The sequence below is a fragment of the Pogoniulus pusillus genome, chromosome 10, assembly GCF_015220805.1.
Source record: "Pogoniulus pusillus isolate bPogPus1 chromosome 10, bPogPus1.pri, whole genome shotgun sequence".
Taxonomy (NCBI): Eukaryota; Metazoa; Chordata; class Aves; order Piciformes; family Lybiidae; genus Pogoniulus; species Pogoniulus pusillus.
The window spans coordinates 22,766,584-22,785,367 of NC_087273.1; the positions used below are offsets into that span (position 1 = coordinate 22,766,584).

Genomic DNA, 18,784 nt, shown 5'->3' on the forward strand with positions numbered 1-18,784 from the left:
CTGTAAATATAAGCTTCATTCATATTTCCAGAGCCAGCTGAGTCTAGTCTGGGTGATTTCTAAAGTAGGGGGTGGGGCAGGGAACACGCAAACCTTCACAGAGGTTTAAGGAAAAATATGAGGTTGAGATGATAAAGAATGATTCAAATTGTATACCTCAAATGCAGAGCAGGATTTGATTGGATAGAGGTAAATCTTGGTGACAGTGATCGGACCAGTGGCTCTTCTACATGTTGGTACTGCAGTCTTAGAAATAGCTGTGCTTGTGCTTATACTTTCTGCCTCAGAGTCCAGTGGCTGCCAGTTGACAGTTGTCTTCATCGCAGACAAATTATTCCTGAGTTCTCTGTCTGAAATGTGTGGTATTGGAGATGATTTATCTGCACAGTTAAAGGATGAGCGGTCATCTGGTACAGACTCTGTTGTCAGCTTTGTAACAGAAGGCTGGAAGAGATTCTTGCTGTCCAACTTGGACAGTCTGGTGGATATGATGAAGTTCAAAAAAGTCTGTGCATCTTCAAAAGAAGACATGTAACCAAAGGATATTCTCACAGAGCCAGTAGGATGTCCATCAACTAGATCTATATCGTCTCCACAGACATGGCCAGCCTAGTTTGAAATAAGACAAAACCCAGAGAGATATCATGACGAATTTTGCTTTCCCTCTAATTTTACAGTTATTCGAAAGTCTTTTAATTCTACCATGAAAAATAATTTTCAAAAATACAAACTTAGCTCATAAATAGAAAGAGAAATGGAGAAAAATGTATCCCAACTGTCTTTTATTTATTCAAGCTGGGAAGAAGATTATTTTGATATGCTTATCCTATTCTGCCCTATGGCAAGACATTTTTCAGAAACATGTCAATAGTCAGAAAGAGTTTGTATGTCCCAGGGTTACCTGTTAGGGTAGTCTCCAGGTATATTTCAGTCCCATCTATATAGTTCACTGAGATTTAAACTGGGATGTTATGTTTTCTGACACCTATTGTGGATTATTCATGTCTTGTGCTAAAGAATCTACAGCTTCAACATCCAAAATTACTTCCCTTGTCATTGGGATAGGCATTAAATCTGTCCTGCAGATATTGTCAACATGTTGCTATCAGGATGGAAGCAACTATCCTTCTCCCTAATGTTTCCTTCTTTGAATAACATGAGTTGTCACTTATGAATATAGATACCTCTCCATTTGATACATCTTTCATACAGCATTTTTTCTGGAAAAGTCTCCCTTTGGGCAGAAGTTTCTCCTTCAGTAAGCAATTCAGAGAATGCTGCCACACACTTTCAATAATATAAGTTAGAGACTTTCTTCCTCATCCATCTCCCATTACCTCACTAATGGACACTAGGCTTATCTTAAGTCAGCATTCTTATCCCTGTGAGTGTTGAAAATTTTTTTTTTATGGGACTGTATGTATTTATGCATTTCTGTTACCAAAAAAAAAAAAAAAAAAAAAAAAAAACAAACAAAAACCCATAAGGGCTTTTTAAAGCAAGAAACATCAAGTAGAAATAATAAAATAAAATCCCTCGAAGTCAAAGCATACAATAGAGTAGTTAATATTTTAATGCGGTGTGATGTAGTTTTTATCCTTGACTATAAAACAGAAGTAATTGTTCTGCTAAATATTTGAGTGACTGTTGTGCAAGTAAGTACATGCGTTCCTACCTAACATCTAAAGAAAACTAATCATACTTCTCCAGAGACTCTTTAGGACAGAAAGTTCTCCTTCAGAGGCATTGTATACATGGAAAACTTCATCGGAGATAAAAGAATGCAGTCAGTGCCCTGGGAAGAGCTGAAACCAAAGTACACGTGCAAATAATTCGGTAAAAGATACTACTCCTTACACAGTAAGATTTATGAGAATGTCCCAGAATAATGACTTCTAGACTTCACTACCTCATCATACTACTTTTGGCATATTAAGTGTCTCTTTCTAAGCTTGGATTTGACTTATCTTCACTTAATATTCAGCTTTATTACATGATATAGGACTGACAAGATGCCACCCACTCCTTAGCAAAATCCTTCTTATAGAAATATATCCAAAACTATTGCATCTGGGTCATTTGATGTTTTTGCAACTTCGCAGAAGAGTAGCCATTTTCAATCATTCTCAGAGTATTTTGGGGAACCTGCTCCCTCTTGAAAACTCGGGCACCACTCTGCTATTAGACAGATGTTCCATGAAGTAACCATAGACATAGAAATATCCATGGTAAATTAAAGCATAATTTTGCCAAGGAAACTATTAAGGAGATCTCCTCTAAGAACTCATGCTATCAATCCTGCATATAAATGTGTTTGGAGAAATTATCTAAATGTCTCTGTGGAATTGCAAGGGAACTACAATATTTGTACTGTCACAATTTTTTATCTTTTGAAGAAATTTTGGATTGTTCTGCATTACTTTCAATTTCAAACTCTGACAAATACACAGTCGTTAAGTCTTCCCCCATGTACTTGTAATACATCTTGCTACAAATCTTTTAGTAGCTATTTATGGAAAAATATTAGTCAAATAGAAAACGGTCTTTACATTGATGTTCTAAGAATCTAACACACCAGTAATCCAGGTAGATATCATTTAAATTTACTTCACTGCCTGAGAACACTGTGTATTCTTATTTAGTGTTTGTTGTCCAATGTGTGTAGTCCCTTTAAACTGTAACATCTAACAGCAATAGGTCTATAATACTTGCATAGCTCTAAGGTCCCTTCCAACCTAAGGCATTCTATAATTCTATACTTAGAAGTAGTGAATTGTCCAGGAACTTCTGTTCTGCAGGATTTCATGTCTGTATGGGTTTCATGCAGTTCCAAATCACAACGAGAACTCACAAATTCATATCTTCCAAAAAACACCACACACTGCTTTGGATCCATTGAATGATTTTGTTTCAATATCTCATTTCAATTAGCTTAATTTTAGTTCATTTAGTTCTTTAACATGGGGAGTGAGTTGAAAGATCAGAGAAAGAAAACAAAATCTAGCTTTATTCCTTAAGTAGAAACTGAAAATCACAGGACATGGTACATCTACTATAGGTTTTAAATATTCAGATATTTTTTGATACAGAGCCAAATTTTCTTCTCCCCTTCAAACCTTCCATCCTTAGAAAATTCAGAAGCTGTTTCCTGAGTCATGGTGTCTTGATATTTTCCATGGGCAACATATCATGTAATCTTGTTCAGAAACTAACCTGTAGGTTCCTTTGGATGTCCTCATTGCTTAAACCCAAATGCATCTGACAGGCTCCTGTGTTACAAAAGCAACCTGTGCGGACATGGATGTTGTAGAGACTGGCCATCTTGTCCACCTTCCCAATTCAGCAGGAGATAAGGCATAAGAGAAGAACAAAACCACATTTTTTAGGTTGTGGCAAATAACACACACCATTTTAAAGGCACACTTCAATTGCAGGTACATTGTTTCTCTAAATTATGAACAACTTCCTGTAGCTTTTAGCTTTCCTATAAACCTTCTAGTATTTTTTTCAGCCTTGTTATTCAGCTGAAAAAAAAAACAAACAAACGGATGGAAGTAGAAATGCTTACCTTGACATTGACAGACAGTGCACACAATACATACACACTCACAAAGAGACCATAGTAGTTCAGGTCCTGAAACTGTTAATGATCACATGCTTAATTTTAAATCTGTGAATAGGCTCATTCACACCAGCAGTGGCAATCACAGACGTGCAGACAAGTGTCATTAAGTGTCTTTACAGAAGTGTGGCCTACAACCGCATCTGCAGGAAGGAAGAGAGGCCTAGAGTGCCTCATAAATCAGCTAAAACACCCCTTGTTTTCCAAGGATCTGAAATTGCAAGTCCTCATTACAGAAACTGTACCTGCGGGGTTTTGGCACACAAGCACTTAAAAGAATCAGCCTGCCCAGTAAGCAATGCAATCTGACAGGGCAGGTACTAAATTGGAATACCTCCTTGAGTCTTCTATTTATGATCACCTGGCCCACCAGTTTCCTGTTACACTTTTTTCCACATGCTGTGCTGTTCTTCATTGTAAATAATGAACAAGCAGAATAGAATACTTGATAACAAACTGGCATGAATAAGGAATGAAAACAATGTGCAAAGATAATAGACACATGAGCCTATATGTGCCTTGGCAGGAGACACATATACGCTTGCACTCACAGGATGCCACTGACAGGATGGCACAGCAGAGGAAGATATTATAGATAGTCATGATTTCATGGCATAGCAGCTAAAAACAATGAAAGGACACCATGGGGGATTGTCTTAAACACAGCAAAGAAAATATGAACGCCGCACTGCAGAGATCTGAAAATGCTTTGTGTTGATTTTGAAAAGCAACAGCAGCAGCTGGTAGTGTTAGCTGAGCAGGTACCGTTATTGATAGCTATTTCCTTAACAATATATGATGAAAATTCATGCTCAGGAGTAGGGGGAAAGTACAGGGTAGTGGCCAGAAAAGTGCCAAGAAAGCTAGCTAGCACATCCTATTTGTATTCACTGACTTCTAGAACAACCTTGCACAAACTCTATTAATCTCCCTGTCCTCTCATTCCTCTTCTGCAAAATAGAGAGCTGGGAGCTTTGAGAATAACCATTCTGCAATCTGAAAACACTCCACCGTGCCAGTGACACACCTCCTTGCAGGGAGCTTAGGCTTAGCTAAGCACAGAGTGACAGCTCAGCCTAAAGGTGCAAGAATGGAAGTGTCAACCATTTCTAACCACTTTCCTAACTGTGACATTATGCTTTATCTGCCTGAGGTATCAAATTAAATATTTAATCTATTTTTTCTATCTATTTGGCCTTTTTAAAAAAATTAATATAAATTCATTTTGTACAGGATAATAGCCTAACATCCTGTAAGTAAATACTTTTATGGGTATAATTCAGTCTAGTCGTCACTGTCTCTTTGTCTTCTGATATTATCAATCTTCTGATGCTAATTTTTATACTGACATTTCTGAGTTGGGCAGAAGATACTCCACACAAAAATGTCCTATCGCTACATCATTACAGTGCACAAATTCACTTAAATATCTTCTTCCCTACTAGTTCAGTTCAAAATTGTTAATTCTCAGAGTTACAATCAAAACAGCTTCATATATCCAGACTTAGAAAGCAAAGAATAGAAGCAGTCCTGAGATTCCTACCTGGTGAGCATTCTGTGCTGCTGGGATGCCATGACACCGTGGCAATTACTGAAACTTGGTGGGATGATTCCCATGAATCAAGAGAAGTGTGTCCAGCAGGTGGAGGGAGGTGATTCTCCCCCTCTACTCCACTCTGGTGAAACCCCACCTGGAGTACTGCATCCAGTTCTGGAGCCCCTATTACAAGAGGGATGCGGACATGCTGGAGCGTATCCAGAGAAGGGCCATGAGGATGATTAGAAGTCTGGAGCATCTCTAGTATGTAGATAGACTGAAAGAGTTGGGGCTGTTCAGTCTGGAGAAGAGGAGGCTCCAAGATGATCTTATTGTGGCCTTTCAGTATCTGAAGAGGGGCAACAAAAAAGCTGGGGAGGGATTTTTTAGGATATCAGGGAGTGACAGGAGAAATGGAGCAAAGGTGGAGATGGGTAGATTAAGACTGGACATGAGGAGGAAGCTGCTCAGCATGAGAGTGGTGAGACCCTGGAATGGGTTGCCCAGGGAGGTGGTTGAGGCCCCATCCCTGGAGGTGTTTAAGGCCAGGCTGGATGAGGCTCTGGCCAGTCTGATCTAGGGTAGGGTGTCCCTGCCCATGGCAGGGGAGGTTAGAACTAGATGAGCCTTGTGGTCTCTTCCAACCCTGACTGATTCTATGATTCTATGATTAATGCCTTGGAGAATATCCTGTGTTCAAAGCATGTTTCTCAAATCAAAATTATAGTAAAAGGCATCTGCTGCTAAAGACTGTTACAGTGTCACTAGCTTTGCTTTGTCAGAAGACTTCAGTCTGGGAACAGTGACATTTTATTGACTTTTTCATTATAAGAGAAAAGTTGTCATCCAGGCATAACATGGTTTTTCATGGTGCAAGTGACTCATGGGTGGATCTGTCATTCTGTTAATGATGAGAAGCAAGGAGAACTTATGACAGATCCTTCACTACTGAATTCATGCAATGTTTGGGCTTATTTTCGCACTATACAAAAAGCTTGGGGAAAAAAAAAAAAAGGTTTTGAACAATCATTCCTGATGCAGTCTTGCCTTAAAGAGTGCATGCAGTGTAATGAAGTTTCCATGGACAAACTCGAAGGAATTGTTGAATTAAAACATATATATATATATATATATATGTAAATTTTGTCAGATAAACTATTACCATTTTTAATCAAAAATAATTTCATTCTACCAACCTGACCTAATACCCTTCCCAACTTAACACTTTTAATTGTGATATATATTAATCTGTACTGTAGACAAAGATTAGCAATACATAAAAATGCATGAACATTAGAGGAATACAGGAAATTGTGGTTCAGGAGAACAAAGATAAATTATGGATAACTTTAGTATTAACTGAATTCTGTTATCATCAACGTGTTAACATGCACAGGTCTTGAAAATGTGATGCACACTTTCCACTGCAAACAATGACACCAGGTAAAGAATCAGTAAGGGCAGCACTACAAATCTACCTGTTCCTTGAATGCACACTTGAATTTTCCTCAGATATATGCTTTACTTTCTCTGTTTTGTGTTTCATCCTAGAAATATGCTACTTGGGGACTTTGTCTCTCTCTACATTGCTACAATATAGCAAAACAAATTGAACATAAAACCTCGTTACTGTGGGACAAACCCTGTAGATTATTTCATATCTCAACACTTCTGATGCCAGATAATTTTTATTTTTGCCAAGCAAAAGGTGCTTTTCATACTTCCAGACTGCGGTCGCCAAGTTTAATAAGCACATGTGAATGAAGTTAATCTAAATCCATTTCAAAAGATGTTTGGTTTTTGTTGTTTGTTCACTTATTTTTCAGAGATAACTTTTATTTTAAGTTACAGTAGCCTTCCTCAGTGTGCCTTTCTTTAGGGTTGTCAGAATCACCAAGTGCTCATATCAGGGGTTTTTTTCATAGTGCTCTACTGATAAATACCTATTATAGTGTATATTTTGTTTAATATAAAAATATGTAGGGAGAACACCTTATTTCCTTGGCTTGCAAGGCATTTCTCACAGCCAGTCGCTTTTGAATATGTGGTAGGTTACTTCACAGCTCAGAACCAGAGAGCACAAAAAAAGAATATGAGCGCAGATGTGTTTCCGTTTTCCCATTCTGTGTCACACAGCTGCACCAGTGACTTTTCTGCCTTTGCTAAACTACTGACTTCTGCTATCTCTTTGTTTCAGAGCTTCATGGTGGTCAGCTGAAAGATGAAAGCCTTTCTCTGCCTTCAGGTTCCATTGAAATATGTCTGAGAATGATGTTTACTGTAGGTAAATATAGATTAAGTGATAGTAATTATTTACAAATAACAGATACTTTTGCATTATTTCTAATTGACTAAGTAGAAAGCTTTCAATGAAGTCATTCCTATAAGATCCCATTCCGTAGCTCTTATTCAAGCAAATACTTCTTATTTGTGCAAGTTATTTCACTAAGTATGGCAAGAATTACTCATGTGACTAAAGGAACTTTTTGTAACAGATGATGAGCATCCAAAAAAAAACCCAAATCACATAAAACAATACTGACAGGTAGTCTCCTTCAGAACAGTTTATTTGCATGATGGATTTACTCATTACAATAATTTCACTGCATACACTGATGGCTGATTATAAAACAGGCTTCATGACACTCTTCTCCACATCCACTGGTAAATTAAATTACTGATTCATGGCATGGAATTGGAAAGAAAGTAAGCTAACTCTGTCATCCAGCATTTGACTGTGAAATGTTGCTGATGCAAACACATATTTAATCTTGTTTTACACAATTTAATAAGAAGTACAGCAGAAGAAAAAAAAAAATCAGTATAGTTTCCCAGTCGTCCCTCTTTCATTTATTTTTAATGAAGAGCAGGTTTCTGTGCCGCACACGTGCAGTTTCAAAAGATGGCAAGGGCAAAGCCTAAGTAGAAGGCAGATCTTTGACCTTGGGAAACAGATTATGATCAGGAAATTTGTCACCCAACGTTAGAAGTAAAAGTGGGGGTAACTTGTGGAAGGTTTTAGTTGATTGCATTGACAGATGAAAACTGCAGTATTCTGACAGAACTGTATAAGGCTGCATAGCTAGTAGGATGAAAAAGGCATTTGAGCTGACTTACATATACTTAAACTGTCCTGCAAGGGGGACATTTTTTTCCCCATCACAGTGAAAGAAATTCTATGTGGGTAGGTTCCCACAATATTGATGAATCTGATATTCTCCTTCTTGTGTCTCCAGTTGCGGATAAATGGCTTAAACAAATTGGTGTTGTGGAGTAAATCACTCTTTAGCCTCTAACCATTCATCACTCACCCCTTTGGTACTGAAATTTACTGAAATTGGCCAAACTGAGTGTCCTGATAGTGGAAATGCTAACTTATCAGGAGCATTGCAGTTGATGTGATAATTTTCTCCTCCTGGTTTCAAAGACATTCAAACGTCAAGTAAGATTGGGTGGGACAGAAGTAAGATGGAAACATCACCATAATTCAATTTATGTGAGTTGTCACTGCAGGAATTCTCACTTAGAAAATTCCCCCCACCCGAAGGGTTTGAATGGGGAGAATACACAAAAACTGCTTCCCCCATCTCTGCCACAGTTCTGCAGGCTTGAAACAGCAGGAGGCACCTTTCTGCACGTGTGCTGACCCACGTGGGAACCTGCGCTGGAGTCAGGTTGGTGTTTTCATGCCCAGTATAAAAATGGCAAATGGACACTTTGTCTAGAAAAGCATAAATAGAGCAAGGAGAAGGCGAGGAGGCTCCTGCCTTGAAAGAGTTCCTGCCTTGACAGAGGTTCCAAGAGGACAGATTCCTGCTGTGACAGAATTCCTATTTTGGACTGTCCCCACTTTTGGATGGATCCTACCTTTTACATGGCTCTCAGTTTTACACCATCCCTGCCTTTGGATGGTTCTCCCCTACTTTTGCACCATTCTGTGCAAACTTGCAAGCTCGGCAAGTCCTGGGGCAAGAGCTGTCAGTGGCACCTGGACCTGGCTACTCTCAGACCATATCATAGCCAACTTCCTGCTGCCTTCCAGACTGGAGTACCCTAGCAGTTTGGCTCTCCCATGCCACTGCTGAGGCAGCATCATTTCCACAAATCCCTGTCTTGTGGAAGGTGTAACTTGAGACATTTCTGAGTTTGGCAGCTTTGCCACTCACCCGGGGCTTCTGCTGAGTAGATCCAGACTACTGGATATTGCTTGCAGTGTCAGGAGGTAGCCGAGCCACAGAGAAATCAAGAAAGCGATCACTGCCAAATACCTATCTCACCTCCATGAGTAAAGCCTGCTGTTCCCTCTGTTCAGCCTGATTGATAGTGGGGTGTTGTGGAGGGAAAGGGAAATTACTTGATGCAAGATGATATGTTCCAAAATTATATTGTTTATTAATTTTGCTATTCAGAACTCTTGCACCCCTGACCACTAATTTTAATAATATTTTGGTTCTCACACAGTTATGGAAACATTCTATGGATAATATCTACATCTACCCATAACCAGCAAAATATGTAAACATCAATTTAACTGGAAGAGACTATTCCTGCAGTCAATGCCGCTTGTGGCCAAATATGCCGTTTGCCCAGTAGATGGGCCCAAGCTCTTTCTGCTCTATGGCAGAAGGCAGTAGAGAATTACAAAGAGGCATTTAAGCATTTACACACAGATTATTATTATTACCCTCGTGGGGGCTAGCCACAGTCCAAACAGTGCCCAAACACTTTCAGGAGATTCTGTCTTGTTGCACATTGAAGCTTGAATCTTCCTGGCTTCTGGGGAAAGGAAGCAGACGATCTCTGACCTTGTTCTCCTGGCTTCCTCTGGACAATCTGTATATATGTCCAGGGATTCTAGGCAGGACCTTCAGGTGCAGAAGCAGGATGTTGTGCAGTCTCAGCACGATGTCAAGCTGGCCACACAGGCCGATCACATGCAGACATCCAGGGTCTGCTCCTGGTAACTTGCAGCAGTGGAGTTTACCAGGCAAGCAATAAGGCAGTGTGCAATAGCAGCACGGCTGGGCACAGCAGAGAGAGCATGGCAAAGAGCACTGAAGCAAAAGCACGTTGTTCACCTGCATATCTCCTTTTATCAATGTGGGCTGAGATTAGCTGTCCTTTGGAAACAAGAATAGTCAATCAGGATGGCAGTTAGCCAAACCTTACCAAATTAGGAAGGGTCCACAGGCCTGGCTCCCCCAAATATGGGAAGAGCACAGGCCTTGCAGCTGGTAGGCCATAAACTAGGCACATGGGCTTACACAATCGCGTTATAGAACCTAGGCCCTTGGCAGGTCAGACTTTATGGCACCAGGCCCTTTGTGTCCCTTTGTGTCCCTTTGTGTCCATTGCATAGATAAACATGTATAAGCCTATTTTGGGCCTACGGGCCCTCCATGACATGGGGTAAAGCTATGTTTATAGCTTAGCCTTTTCCATTTCCTGAATTCCTAAATCTCTAAATTGGTCCATAACATCCTTTTGAAGAATTTCTGACTGAAGTAGAAGTAAATAGATCCTAACTAGTTGTATGTATAGTTTGGGGGTGTGGGGTTACAGGAAAATAAAAGTAATTCTATTATTATAATTCCTGACTTGGCCACCTTAATTTCCTGCCTCCACAACAACAGCAAATTTCAGGTCCATTCCTAAGGACCAACAATAATTTTATATTTTTCTGATCTAGTGTGATGGTTTAGGTGTTACCCGCACCCCCACACTTAAGAGAGTCACTCAGACTAGACTCAGCAGCTAGAAATTAAAGAATTAAGGTATATTTAAAGCTTAGCACAGTATACAAGCAGATATTTACAGTATATACAGCTATATACAGAAATATACAAGTTAAAAAGTAATACAGAAACACAACACCCCTCCCAGGAACAAGAGTCCCCAGGAGGGGCTCTCAAGCACCATTCCACCTCCTTTCCCCCCCCCTACATTATCCCAGACTTTGCCTTATGCTCAAGGTGAGTTTAGTGAATCAGCCAGGGGGCAGAGGGGAGGAGGGGGAGTAAGAAAGCAAACGGATTAGTCCTACAGACAGGAGGTTAGAGAGAGAGAGGTGCATGCAGCCAGAGCTTAAGAGCAAATATGTTATCTATATTTATGTTCTTGTTTTTACGCATCTCAGCAAGTCTATGAATGAAGTAGACATCACCATTGTTTCCTTTTTCCCAGTCTATAATCTAATTCTTTTCACCAAAATACTCCACCTGGGCTCCAACTAGCACAATCCACTCCTGTCTATATCACTCAGAGTTTGCGGATAACTGATACAGACACTCAGTTTTGTTGAGAACTATCTGTCTAATCTAAACCAGTATTTGCAATAACGATGCAGGTGATTCAAAAGCTCAGAAAACAGTAAACAGTTTGTCTCCTCACAGGTGAGACGAGAACAGGGACTCCCAGGTGAAACTGCGTTTGTGCTCACATACTGTACATTCTCTCGTAGACTGTGTCTTATTGGATGCAAATAGTACCTAGAACAGAAAACTCGTAACAGCTTGTATTATACACTCTGAATTTAAACTCTCTCAGCTAAGGTTAGATTTCTCTGTGGAATACACTGGATTTCACCATTCTCCTGCATTACCTAGTATGTATGACCAGGAGCTTTAGCAGGCACCACCCCTCAGACAGGTTTCCCTTCACCCGAAGTAGAAAGTACCCAAACAGTTTTCCCTAACAGATTCTTTCCGCCTACAACAGGAAATTTATCACCATCTACTGTTTGTAACAGATCTGACTATGCGGGTTACTCTGTTTACAGAACCCCTTAATTTACCAACCAGGTTGCTTGTGATAAATATTTATCCCAGTTTTTCAGAGTTCCACCCCCCATGGCTTTTAGGGTGGTTTTCAGCAAACCGTTGTAGTGCTCAATCTTCCCTGAAGCTGGTGCATAGTAGGGTATGCGGCAGATCCACTCAATACCATGCTCTTTGGCACAGGATTTCATGAGATTGTTCTTGAAATGAGTGCCATTGTCTGACTCGATTCTCTCTGGGGTTCCATTTCTCCACATGATTTGTCTTTCCAAACCAAGAATGGTGTTAGATGCAGTAGCATGTGGAACTGGGTAGGTTTCCAGCCATCCGGTGCTGGCCTCTACCGTAGTTAGCACATACTGCTTGCCAGAATGAGATTGAGGTGAAGCGATGTTGTCAATCTGCCAGGCTTCCCCATACTTGTACTTTGACCATCTCTCACTATATCATAAGGGCTTAATTCACTTAGCCTGCTTAATAGCAGCACAAATGTCACAGCCATGGATGACTTGGGTGATCCATTGACAAGTCAATTGGCGTATCATGTGCCCATCGATATGTTGCATCTCTGCCTTGATGTCCAGATGAGTCATGGGCCCACTGAGCTAAGAACACTTCACCTTGGTGTTTCCAGTCAAGGTCGAGATCAGAGCTGGCATCAACTTGAGAAATCTTAGCAGCTTGGTCTGCCTGCTGGTTGTGTTGGTCTTCCTCAGTAGCTCTGCTCTTAGGCATGTGTGTGTCTATGTGTCGCACCTTTACTAGAGTTAGCTCCAGCCGTGCATCAATGTCCTGCCATAGATCAGCACACCAAATAGGCTTTCCTTTCCTCTGCCAACTATTCTTTTTCCAGTCTTTTAGCTAACCTCATAGAGCATTGGCTACCATCCATGAGTGGGTGTAGAGGTAAAGGATATGCCAATTTTCATGTTCAGCCATGTCAAGGGAAAGCTGGATGGATTTTACCTCAGCAAACTGACTGGATTCACTTTCTCCATCTCTCACTTGAGTAACTCTCCTTGTAGGACTCCAGACTGCTGACTTCCATCTTCGCTTGTTCCCAAGAAGACAACAGGTGCCATCTGTGAACAAAGCATAGTTCTTTTCCTGATCAGAGAGATCACCAAAGGGAGAAACTTCCTCAGCACAGATTACTATCTCCTTTGAAGGTTTTGTACAGTCTGTACCTTCAGGACAGTTAGTGTCCCCTCCACCAGACGAGGGCAATCAAGATTACTGATTTCGTGCTCATTGGGTTATGAAAGCCATCCACTTAGACCAGGTTGCATCTGTGGCATGATGCGGTGATGAACTTCTACTTTTGAACATCCAGTTTAGAACTGGCAATCTAGGAGCTAAAAGCAATTGTGACTCAGTTCCAATCACTTCAGGAGCTGCTTCACTCCTTCATAAGCTGCTAGTATTTCTTTCTCTGTTGGGGTGCAATTTGTCTCTGAACCTTTGTGGCTACGACTCCAGAAACCAAGTGAATGAAACATGTCTCATGTGGAGCTCTCTGCCAAAGGCTCCAAGTTGGACCATTGTCACTGGCAGCTGTGTACAGAATGTTTCTAATGTGCAGACCAGATCACAGAGGTCCCAAGCCCACTGCATGGACTACTTCTCATTTGATCTGATCAAAGGCTGCTTGTTGTTCAGGTCCCCACTCAAAACTGTTTCTCTTACGAGTCACATCATGCAGAGATTTGACAATTTGACTTAATCTATAGTCTCCAAAATCCCACTGCACCCAAAAAAGACAGACTGTCCTTATTGGTGGGAACTGTCATGGTGGAGACTTTGTTGATCACATCCTGTGGAATGCTATGGTGACTATCCTGCCACTGCACTCCCAGAAACCAAATTTCTCTGGCAGGTTCTTTGTCCTTGTCTCTCTTAATGGCAAAACCTGCTTGCAATGGTTCGTGAACAATTTTGTCACCTTTATTGAAGACTTCCTCAGCAGTTTGGCCCCACACAATGATGTTGTTGATGAATTGTATATGTTCTGGAGCTTTTCCTTTCTCCAGTGCATTGTGGATGACTGAGTGACAGATTGTTGAGCTGTGTTTCCACCCCTGAGGCAAATGGTTGACGTGGTACTGTATTCTTCTCCAGGTGAATGCAAACTGAGGCCTGCATTCCATTGCTATAGGAATAGAGAAGGAAGCATTAGCAATGTCTATGGTAGTATAACCATTTGGCCTGCTTCGTTTCCAGTTTGTACAGGAGTTTCAGCATGTTTGGCACAGCTGCGCTCATGGGTGGAGTCACCTTGTTGAGGGCACAGAACTTTACTCTGTGACACTAGTCTCCTTAGGCTTGTGCACAGGCCAAATCAGACTGTTGAAAGGTGAATGAGCTTTATCGATGACAGCCTGACTCTCCAGTTGACGAAATAGATGATGAATGGGCAAGAAAGAGTCATGGTTAGTTCTGTACTGCCTGTGGTGCACAGCTTGAGTAGCAATTGGCAGCTTCAGATCCTCTGTGTCATGATGTCTCACAACTGCAGATTCATCTGAGAGTTCAGGTCTGACAATTTCAATTTACCATCCTCTACAGATCTACAGATGCTATTCCAAAAGCCCATTTGTGACCCTTAGGATCTTCGAACAACCTTGTCTCAAAAAGTCAATTCCCAGAATGCAAGGTGCATCAGGAGCAGTTACAATAGTATGTTTCTTGCACTCTTTACCAGTTAAACTTATTTCAGTCTGCAACTTAGTTAACTCTTGAGATCCACCAGTGATTCCTGAAGTAGTTATAGACCCTGTCTCTTTGCAGTTTGATGGCAATAAAGTACACTGAGCACCTGTGTCAACTATAGCACTACATTTCTGAACTTTTGAACTGCCAGGCCAAGTAATGAATACATTCCAATAGATTCTGTTTTCTCCACTATCCCTTTCCTCCTCCTGGCTGGAGGCAGGGCACCCCTAATGCTAAACATGGCATGTGGGGTGTACACAATGGTTGGTGTTGTTAGGGTGAGATAAATTGCAATTATTAGAGTAATTGCAGTTACTCTGGGGAACTGAATAAGTGACAGCTACTTTTCTGGCATTGCTGCCTCTGTTTCTACCACTCTGCAGTTCCCTGACTCTTTATAAAAGAATTGAAATAGGTTGACCATCCCACTTGTTCATGTTCTCACCAAATTGGTCAGGCAGGATTATCCACAGTGATGCACATGATTGCTGATGTCTAGGTGGAATTTAGTCTCCTGGGCCAGACTTGCCTTGCAGGATGTGGGCGTCTGTTCCTGATTGCAGAAACATGCATCCATTCAGATGATGCAGGGATGTTATCCCTTGCCAGACTGTAAATGGAGGTTATTAATTCCTCTTTCAGTTCTTTCACTGTATCTTTAAATCAATCTTTAATGCCATCTTTCATCTCTGTACCCAGAGTTTTTATTGCAGAGATTAGGGCAGAGTGCGAAAAGCTGTCATCTATTTGCCTAAGCTGGTCATTGAATTTACCAACAGTGAGAGGTCATCCATTATCATTCCTTGAGAGAAACTTGCTAGCCAAGATGCTAGCATAGGATGAAGGAGCAAGTTTGATAAGCTTCATTGTGAGAGTTGTTCCAAGAGGAATGTCATCAGGCTCATGTGTGCCATGATCTCCACAAAGCCTTTCCTTCACAGCAAACTCCTTCAGAAGCTTAATTCCCTGCTCAATTGTGTTCCACTTCTTAGCTGTCCATGTCAAATCATCATGGGGAGAATATCTCATAGCCACAGCCAACAGAAGGCATGTCCACAAGCTAACCTTACCAAGAAGACTTGGTTGGTATTTGTCCACTCCACTCTCCTTTCTGAGTGGCCCTAGCTGCTTTGCAGACTTGTCTCCTACCTCCAGTAATATGGCATCTTACCAGCCAGCTTAGGATTTGCTGTCTTGATTCCCTTGAGTATTCCTTTCTAACTTCCCTGATCTCCCTCAGGGGATCATTGGAATTCTGGATGTTGTCTTTTTTCTCTTCCTCTGGTTGTCCTGGTTGTCCATGGCCTAGAAAAAGAACTTTCCTAAGAGCACTCTTAACTCCTCAGAACCATCCTCCTTCTTGGCAGCCAAGTTCCTCTCACCAGAGTATTGCAATTTGAATATATTGGCTAAGTCTCTAAGACTATTTTCTCCTCTTCTTCTTCTTGTGTGTCAAAGGATCCCCTCTCCCAAATGCTCTCTTGAATCACTCTCTGTCAAATGTTTGTCTTAGCCTTAGCTTTTGCTGGAGGCAAGAAAAATTGGAGCTGAAAAGGATCTGGAAGTGCTTTATATCAGGTCTGAATTACTGAGAGTCTGGCCTGAGGCCTGTGAGTTTGAATATGGCTCAGGGTTAGAGGTTTCTGCTGCCCTGAAGATTTGAACTAGGTGAAGAAACAGCAGAGACTTGAACAGGCTGACCCTGTTCTTTGGCTGCCTGCCATGTTATCGGCAACAACCAAGACTTTGGCAGTTGTCCCAGAACCTATGGGAGGAGGTACAGCGGTGGAACATGGCAGCTCCCGCCTTGCTCTCCCCTTGAATTGATATTGTTTTGAAAACATTGCTCATTATCAATTCTGGGAATCCTGACCAGTTCTCCAGGCTTTAATTCTGTTTGCGTGGATGCTTGTCTCTTTTTCTGTTTTCTTAAAGGAGCCAGATCGAAATGTCTCGTGCATAGTGCCCGCATTAATGCTAAAACCAGAATTATTAGGGCTAAGATCACACATGACAAATATACCACTGTATCACATGTGTAAAATTCAGTACAGGGATTGGGCAGATCCATTCTAGACAAAATAACTCACATTAAAGCTATTGAATAAATTCTACCAGTTGTATTATTTCCTGGTTTATTAAAACCAGATCTGTAACAGCATCAGTAATACTGAAGCCAACTCAGCCAAGAAGATACTCTCCAAAACAAAAAAATGTTCTTTTAAGCTTCCTCCAAACTAGATCAAACAAAAAGGGCACCAATTTTGGCTTTAAAAAAATTGTATAAGAACCACACCCCTATAGGGTACAAAATAGAAAATAAAATGCAAAATAACTTAATTTTTAATTTCCAGACTTAATAAGCAATCAATCAAATTTAATTAGGGCATCTTGGAAGTGCCAAAATAAAGGATGTGATGGTTTGAGTGCTACCCACCCCCTACACACTTAAGAGAATCACCCAGACTAGACTCGGCAGCTGGAAATTAAAGAATTAAGGTATATTTACAGCTTAGCACAATATACAAGCAGATGTTTACAGTATATACAGATATTGTCCTGGAATCCTGTCCCCCCAAATTCCTCTCCTGCCCTGACTTTGGGGGGAAAGGGGAAAAGCCACCTGGTTTCCCTCCCCCCTCGCCTGCCCTGCAGCTGTGAAGGGGGGGAGGACTGCCCCGTGAGTTCCCGCGCTGGAGCCAGGCTGGGATTGGCCGTGCGCTTTCGCGCCTAAGGTGTGGTAACTCTGCCCTTTGTCTAGCGAAGGTTAGAAATATTGGGGGTCTTCCCACCTTTGGGGTTCCCGCTTTGGAGTCTGCCTGTGCCTGGATGTATGTGTCTGCCTGAGCTCACACACTCCCCTGTGCCTGGACTGCAGAGAGACTTTCAAGGATTTGCTTTCCTATTGACACCTTTGTGTGCCTAACGACCCTTAATGACCTCTTAATGATTCACCTGCAGCCGCTGAAAGGAAGAGGAAGACAGACCGCATGAGTCAGCCTGAGTGAGTTATTTGGCTTAGCTTAATTTAGTAAGAAACCGCTATTAATCAATAGCTGAGGCCTTTTCCAACTTCTGACTTCCAAAATAGTCAGATTATTGATGGTGTCCTTGTAGTTTAATTCTCAAGTGACTGAATCTGCTTATTAAACTAAATTAATCTTTGTATATATAGTTGTGGGAGTGGGTTTTTGGGAAAATAAAAAATAACTATTTTTGATAAATTCCCTACTCGGCCACATATTAATTCCTGCTCTCCACAACAGATATATACAGAAATACACAAGTTAAAAAGTAATACAGAAACACAACACCCCTCCCAGAAACCAGAGTCCCTAGGAGGGGCTCTCAACCACCCTTCCACCTCCTTTCCACCCCTCTACATTATCCCAGAGTTTGCCTTATGTTCAAGATGAGTTTGGTGACTCAGCCAAGTGAGCTAGGAAGCAGATGGATTAGTCACACAGACAGCAGGTTAGAGAGAGAAAAGTGCATGCAGCCAGAGCCAAAGAGCAACTGTATTATCTGCATTTATGTTCTTGTTTTTATACATCCCAGCAAACCTATGAGTGAAGTAGACATCACCATTTTTTCCTTTTCACAGCCTATAATCTAATTCTTCTTACCAAAACATTCTAGCTAGCTTCAAACTAGCACATCTAGAAAGTAGAATATACTTTGGGGATGGGGTGGCTATAAGGAAGAAATGAAGCAGAGTCTTTATTCCTAATGGGTGATCACAAATTTTCTATTTTTCTTCTTTTTTTCGTTGTTGTTCTTCTTCTCTGCAGTACATGCTGTAAATTAGGGCTTGCACTTATCTGGTATTTACATAAACTTCATGAATCCAAGACTCAGCTATTTGAAACTAAGCAGTCTGTGGAGCAGGCTAAACACCTTTGTTTTCTTTGATTTGGCATCTCAGTGGCCACAGGGTGTTTTCTTTTCACTTGTTCTTTTTTTAAAAAATAGTATTTGGTTATAATGAAAATGTGGTTTGATAAAATGATATCAGAGAAAAGACTGATTGCAGGAAGAAAGGAAAAGAAATGGAAAGGAAAGGAAAGGAAAGGAAAGGAAAGGAAAGGAAAGGAAAGGAAAGGAAAGGAAAGGAAAGGAAAGGAAAGGAAAGGAAAG

General features: G+C 41.0%; 1 protein-coding gene across 1 annotated transcript in view; it reads right to left on the reverse strand.

The window, feature by feature from the left end:
- MOCOS (molybdenum cofactor sulfurase) overlaps positions 1–18,784 on the reverse strand; it is a 205,353-nt gene that overhangs the window by 29,053 nt on the left and 157,516 nt on the right. Inside the window, exons 7-8 of the mRNA XM_064150359.1 lie at positions 3,214–3,330; positions 157–609 (exon numbers count right to left, since the gene is read on the reverse strand). Coding sequence (XP_064006429.1) covers positions 157–609; positions 3,214–3,330 — 570 coding nt within the window. The remainder of the gene's footprint in view (positions 1–156; positions 610–3,213; positions 3,331–18,784) is intronic.